Source organism: Tiliqua scincoides, chromosome 5, assembly GCF_035046505.1.
Source record: "Tiliqua scincoides isolate rTilSci1 chromosome 5, rTilSci1.hap2, whole genome shotgun sequence".
Classification (NCBI taxonomy): domain Eukaryota; kingdom Metazoa; phylum Chordata; class Lepidosauria; order Squamata; family Scincidae; genus Tiliqua; species Tiliqua scincoides.
In genome coordinates this window covers 45,378,151-45,385,583 of record NC_089825.1, presented here as the reverse complement: position 1 = coordinate 45,385,583, position 7,433 = coordinate 45,378,151, and the positions used below count along the sequence as shown (strand labels likewise).

Below are 7,433 nucleotides of genomic sequence, written 5' to 3'. Positions count from 1 at the left end.
TTAATGTGCACCCCTTATTTGCTTTCTGACGGCTTCAAACTAATTGCCATGATGTTGTCCAAATTCTTTTTTATCTATTTATTTTTGCAACTTTGAGAACTAGAATTTCTATTTGAAAAATTAAAATGTCTGGAGTGAGCCCAAGTCCTCAGTTTCTGTATCTGTTTTCTCCTCTTGTGATTGATTTAGGAACTCCAGATAGAGCCCAGATTATTAAAAAGGCATTTATGGACCTGTACCAGTGCTAATCTGGGAGAGCTAGCATCAGATCCATGCAGGAAAGTCTGAAGTTTGGGATACTGACCAGCAGAAGGCACTTCCTGACAGTTGAAGATGTCCATCCCATCTTGTTTTCCCCCACCCCCTGACAGATCTTAGATTGAGAACTTATGGTAAGCTAGATAACTCTGAAACTGCCTGAAAAGAGCTATTATCTAGTTTTTTAGGAACATGCAGTGCAGGACTGTCAACAGCAGATTCTTTCTACCTCAGCAGTCACACATGTTGAACAGTCTTTGGGGGTTTAACTTAACTTCGGCACTCATTCTTCTGTCTAAAGACCTCAATACTCCTAACAAGAGTTTCTCTTCTTTCTTGAATAGGGGATAGAGTTGAGTGACAGATATTTACAAGAATGAAACAAGGACTTCCATTATTAAAAAGACACCTGTACATGTTACTATTAAGGCAAGATTTTTGCCATTGATTTCTGATTAATCCACAGGCTTTTTAGGGAGTTTCTTGTTAGATATTCTGTGGCAAAATAATTTGCCCAAATTTAATCATAAACCTTGTGATTCAGGGTAGTCCTGTAAATCACAGTGAGCCTGCACCAGGGAGGGTGGAATGCTGGGTGGATTGGGCCCAGGAGGGGGATTGGACTGGTCATGGCACTGCAGTCCGAATCCTAACTCATTTCCACCAGCGGATCAGAGTAGCCCCATAAGGGTGGCTGGGGTGTGACACATGGTAAGGGGAAAAATATCCCCTTAGTCCAAGTTGTGCCCTATCTGGCACCTGCCTTGCACTGGATACAACTCAGGCCACTTGGCTTGTCTGTTTCTGCACAAGTTAGGATTGGGCTGTTGGATGTTTAAATATAGCCCAGTCACAACCGTTTTTTAAAACCCGAATAGAGGATTCTAGTTTATGTTGTAATTAGAGGCTCCAATTACATCCCTCAGTTGTTACATCATTTCTGGCTTTTATCTTGCTGGACAAATATCAACAAAACTACTTTCAGCATGTGATGACATGAAGGGCATATGTGACCTGTTGACCCCTAGGAAGATCTTTTCTCTTTCACTGTATTCACACTATAGAACATTTTGTCCATTTGAAGTGATTTGTGAGAGCCATTTCAGCCAGTCCAAACTATCATGTTACCATCATTGTATCAAAAACCGAAGGTGTGAATCAGTTCTTATTCTGCCTGCTGCTCCCGTGTCACCTGTGACAATAGCTCATAATTGCCCCACATGATGTAACCTTGGTGAAGCTAAGCAGTTCTTGGTCTGGTCAGTGAATAGTCTGAATGGGTGACTGCCTGCAAAGTCCATGTATCCTATTTTGTGTCCCATGATGGTTGACAGGTAAATAGAAATGTGATGTAACATCTCTGTTCCACCTTTCTATTCCCAATACATATACATAAAGCACACACACAGTATGTGTGTTGGGAGAGCTGGTATAACATAGTGGCTAAAAGAATCAGGATTTCCCCAGTTCAAATCTCACCTCGGCCATGATCTTGCTAGGCAGCCTTAGGTAAGCTGCTTCCTCTCCATCTCAGCTTCTAGCTGTAATATGGGGGTAACAATATATACCTTGCAGCCTTATTGTCAGGGTTATATAAAGATAATGTCAAGCACCTTGCCCACTTGAAAAGCACCATAAAATCCTAATTAATACTACTACTAATAATACATGCAACCTTTTCAGGCTTCATAAAGAATCATAAAGAAGAGACATGTCATTAATAATCCTGTTTTATTGTAAGGGAAAAGTAATGCAGTTCCCTCCAGTAAACACCTCACATAGTTCTTAGTTCATAGTTCTAAGTACTCTCCATCTGTACTCTCTTCTGGTTCAGATTCCACAAATGGTAAGTCTTTGATAGTCTCTTTCATGAGTATTTGTGACTCAACAGAAGGTTGGTTTTATTATGATGGCAGTGTTGTCATAGTGATGAACTTGATCTCTTCTAGATTTTTTCTTTGTCAAACCACAGTGGTGAGGCTGAGGCTGTTGTTTTTTAAAAAAATGTCATCAGTTACAGGATTCCTTGGCAGTTTGAAGGCCTTGTTTAATCTTCAGGCAGTTTCTCACAGGCTGGTGTATATTCCATTCCTTTCTCCTCTTTTGTTCTTTGTCTTAAACCAGCCTTGGTGGAGGAGGAGGAAGAGGAGATAATTCTAACGTGTTTTGCTGTAGGCAATTCGCCTGTTGTATTTCCTTGGCATGACTTGTCTCAAGGCACTTTGCACATCTGAGGTAATGATGGAATTGCGCTGGTCCTTTCTCCTCAGACGTTCAGCTTCCTGAGACACTTTTCTGTAGATGCCATCTACGTAGGAGTGCAGCATGCCCCAAGCATCTCTGGTCATTCGGATTTTTCTGTTAGTCCGCATCCTTGCCATCTTGGCACGAATTCTAGTCGGACGCTTTCTGTGGCGGATCTTCACATGCCTCACTGTTCTCTTTCGGCCTGTTTGTTTTCTCCTCCTGGTCTGGATCCTGTATCGTGGTCTCCTGCGTGCTGGTCTTCTTCGAGTGGTAGCCATCGTTTCACACACCAGGATTATCTGCCTGTCTGCCTTCAAGTGCTTGTGCAATCATCTGAGCTGTACTCTTATATAGTGCCAGGTATTCAAATGAGCAGCCGCTTCCATGCCCAGTGATTGGTCAGTTAGAACAAAGACCAAGTTAAGTACCTCATAATATGATTGTGACCTGTATTGACATGAAGGAGATCATAATAAGGCTCTTGCTGTTGGCAAGACAATTCACTCAACTAAAGTGATTTATTTTTATTTTTATTTTGTACTTGCCTTTGCATTTGGGACTCAAATCCTATACCCAAAAGAGTGTAAAAATATCTAAAACATTCCCCCTTGCTTCACTTCATATTCTCCTAAATAATGGGGTTGACTGTTCAATAGTGTTCCAGCCAACCTTCCCCAATTATATCTGTGGTTTTTAGTTTAGGGTTTGATTAAAAAACAACAGCTAGAACAATAGTGTGTTAGTCAACAGACTAACAGAAAACAAAGAAAAAAAGCTTTTCAGTGCTTTGCAGAAAATGGAGTCACAACAATTATGAAATCCTTATGATACAGAAAAATATAGATAAATACCAGCTGGTCCCGAATAATTATGTATGTTCATTTAGTTTTGGCTCCTAGTGGCTATCAGCAAGAATTTAGCTATAATCTCAATTATGAATTTGTTATCAGAGAAAAGATAAAGACCTTGGGAAATTTGGCTCCCCCCCCCCCATTTTTAACAAGTGTAGTAGTGCAACCTACACTGCATCTGATTGTTCAGTGTGAGTGCAACCCCATCCAGTACAGGGAATCCACCCATTCCAAAGTCTGTCAGTTCTCTCATCTTAAACATCTCCATCTTATCTGAACTGAATTGCAAGTTATTCACCCTTCTCCTGTCCTTCAGAGGCTCCAGATGTCTGTCTTAGGACATCTACCAACTTATGCCCCAATCTTATCCCCCACCACCAGTGCCAATGCAGCCATGCCAAAAGGGCATGTGCTGCATCCAACGGGGAGGGGGGGCATCCTGAGGACATATGGGAAGTAAGTATAAAACATTTGCCTTCATGTAAGCCCTGGAGCCACCTGTGATTCTCCTTGGACATATGCTGCCATTTTTGGTAACATATATTTAAGGAGACAAAAGGAGTGGGGAGATTTAAAACAGAGGAGATATGATCCAGTGTACACCATTGCCACCAGATCCACTCTCTCCCACCTTCTCCTCACCCTGGTTCCTTCCTACTCCCCTCCCAGTTACTCCCCCCAGTTATGCTGGAATGACCTGTGCAGCAATTTAATTGATGTTTTAGAGGAGACAGATTTGTTTGTTCTTCTGTTCTTGCAGCCCAAATTGTATACCTGACAAAGTAACACAATCCTTTGTGTTTCTCTGTCAGCCCAATCCGACCTAATTTCCCGGGGGACAATGAAGCAGCACCAATGTGGCATCCGCTGAATCCCTGCGGAGGGGTGGGGGTTCAGCCTTGGGATGCCTCCTGTTCTTTTTCCCTGGGGTAAGCCCCTGCAGGCCTGGTGGATCAACCAGACCTGTGCGAGTGATATCAATGGTCAAGTCTGCTTTGACCCATGAAAGCGGATCAGGCCCGGGAAGGGGGTTAGGATTCAGCAAGTGCAGCTACCTCCAAATCTATTCCATTCGCAGGCCTGATGCACCCTCCTCCCCACCCCATCTCCTCCCCATTCTGCCCATCCCCTGCTGTGTCCCACCTCCCTCCCAGCCCCTGTGTGGTCTTATCTGAAACAGCAGGCATCTGAAGTCCACCATGTGTGGACCAGGCCACTTGCCACTTCTGGCAGTGGCCAGGCTACGCTCTCTGGCATTGTCGCGTTTGCGACAGCTGGAAAGCACATTATGCCGGTGGAACGGAAATTCTGCCAGCATAAAGTATGCTTAGCATTGGGCTATGTGTATGCTTTTGTCTTGTTTTGTATCTCTTACTATTTGCAACTTTTGAAAGGGCATTCAGAAATAAAATAACAACAGAAATAGAAATAACTATAGAATGCAGCGGCCCGTGTAATCACTGGAGCTAGGCGGTTTGACTCTGTCAGTCCGCTTCTCCGGGGGCTACATTGGCTGCCCATTCGTTTCCGGGCCCAATTCAAGGTGCTGGTCTTGACCTTTAAAGCCCTATACTGCTCTGGGCCAGGCTATCTTAGAGATCGCCTACTCCCGTACAATCCGGCTCGTCCTCTCAGGTCATCAGAGAAGGCCTTTTTACATGTGCCGCCGCCTAAAGAGGTACGTGGGGCAGCGGCAAGAAATAGGGCCTTCTCAGTAGTGGCACCAATGTTATGGAACTCCCTTCCCCTTGACTTGAGAATGGCTCCCTCCCTCGAGACCTTTCGGCGAGGCCTGAAGACCTTGTTGTTTACACAAGCCTTCTGACTCTATGGCCTTTTTAACATCTTTTATACATCTTTTAGTTTTTTACAGGCGTGATTCCTCCTTGAACTGCTGTTTTATGCTCTTTTTATTCTATCTGATTACTGTTTTTATGGTTTCTCTTAATGTGTTTTTAATATGTTTTTATCAGTTAAATTATGTTTTAATCTTTTTTTTTATTATGTTATAAGCCGCCCTGGGTCCCTTTGGGGAGAAGGGCGGGATAAAAATAAAGTTTATTATTATTATTATTATTATTATTATTATTATTATTAGAAATGGTTAGGCATTAATATTTTCATGGATAACATATTTTTCCAAGGTTAATGTTAAAGGTTGTCTGAGCAGAACATATTTGGGTCAATTTCATAATGACAATAAATGTTACAATCTTCCAGCATGAATTAAAATATGCTTAAAATCATGAGGCAACTTTGTGTGTACAATACGTCAAGGTTCTGATACTCTGATCTATGGTTCACCAGGCTCTTCTATCTTTTTTTCATTAATAGCATGCTACAGTAACCCTAACCCTAACCAAACCTTTCAAGTTAAGTGCAGATATAACTGTTGTGATAAACTCTCCTTTGTTGGGACATGACATGGCCTAGACATGCATAGGCGCCTTGTTTTGCACTGAAGAAGTCAGTGAAGAAGTCGTCTATGGAAATGGCCTTCCCCTCCTCTCTTCATCATTAAGGAATCATTTTTTAAATCAGAATTCTTTGGGTTTTAATGGGTCATACAGAAGGGAGATTGCCATTTCTGCCTAGACTACTATATATTCATATAAGTAGAATGCAGACTCTCACTGGTGAGCAAACCTTGACAGATGATTCTTGACATCTGAATAGTATCATGGAAATTACTGTGGTGTTATGGAAATTGTGTCTGCGTATAATTTAACAGCTCCCTGTATAGGTAGTGCACTTTGATTCAAATGAGTATGGGGCACTTGAGCTAGAGAGGCTAATTCCAGTTGAGATTTGTGTTAATAGGTGATTGGGATTGTACAGGTAAAAATATTGTGTTTAATATCACTTGCCGAGTACTGCTTGCCCTCTGCACATCTATAGGCGATAGAAACATATATTACAGTTTCCCTTAGAATACCTGCAAATTCTTGTCAAACAGCCTTTGAGATTTTTAGAAATCTAAGCTATTGACTTGATGCAGATGTCACAGCCATACCATTGTTTGGCCATCAAGGCCATGCCTTGTGCTCACCCCTTCCCTTATTCTGTCACATGCTCCAATTACCCATCTTCTTTTTTTTCTGGTTCATGATATCTACAGCTTGCCATGATACCTGAATTGGGCAGACTGGTTTCCAAAATCCTCCAAACTGGTTTGTCTCCAAACTGGAATTGGAAACCATGGTTTGTAGAGGGTTTCTGATTCTGGTTTAGCAGCAAACTATGATTTGCAGTAATCACATTTTACCTTATTTGGGCATGGGGAGCCACAGCCAACTTTGCTGAAGTCAAAAAGGTGTTCCTTAGACGTGTGGGTGGTGTTAGTGGATTTGAATCCTGGGTGCAGGGGTTCCTAGCAAGTCTTTATTTGTGTCCCTTCTTCGCTGTAGCTCCCATATGAAGTGGGGTTGGGAAAGCATCCCTGTGTCATGTTGTGTATGTACTGTATGTGGTACACTTGGGGCACCTCCTCCTAGTTAGTGGAGGTACCTTTTGCTGTGCTGCTCATTCCTAGTGGCTGGCAGGGGGGCATCCTCCAGCCTTGTCTGCTTATTGGCCCTGCATCTGCCTCTACTCCCTGTTCTGTGCATCTATTCCTGCTCCATCCATCCTGGCAGCACTTTTCTTGCCACCAGCATTGAGCCTTGGATGATGCCAGATGTCATGCCAACGTTGTGCCAGTGATTCCTGATGTCAGGACCCTTCTCCATGAGTGATAGGCTGTGTCAGGGTTTCCATGGACACTGTCAATGTTGCTGGGAAGGTCTGCACCAATTACTGGGAGGGCTGTGCTGTTGTGGCATTATCTGGATGGGCTTAGGGCATGTCATGCTGGCCTCTGTGCGGCATTGGCACAGCAGCCAAATAGGATTGGGCTGTTTGATTGTCTGTCTCACTTATTCTGCAAGTTTGTTATTGGCTCCATTTCTTCAACAAATGATTCTTGATTCTACTTTGTGGCTGCCCTTTTTTAAATGTGGCACAAAAGAGATTGTGGGCAATAATATGCTTCTGTAAAAGTGGGCACCTCAGCCTTTGAAGTATCTGACAAAGTCAAGG

General features: G+C 42.9%; 1 protein-coding gene across 1 annotated transcript; it reads right to left on the bottom strand.

Moving 5' to 3' along the window:
* Nucleotides 1-2,414: 2,414 nt before the first annotated feature.
* LOC136652224 (H2B.U histone 2-like) lies at nucleotides 2,415-2,783 on the bottom strand. Its single transcript, XM_066629154.1, has one exon. It carries the CDS (start codon nucleotides 2,781-2,783, stop codon nucleotides 2,415-2,417), a length of 369 nt encoding a protein of 122 aa, XP_066485251.1.
* Between the last annotated feature and the right edge of the window lie 4,650 nt (nucleotides 2,784-7,433).

Excerpts from the sequence above, each read along its gene's own strand:
- LOC136652224 (XM_066629154.1), bottom strand. The coding sequence starts at position 2,783 with ATGGCTACCACTCGAAGAAGACCAGCACGCAGGAGACCACGATACAGG.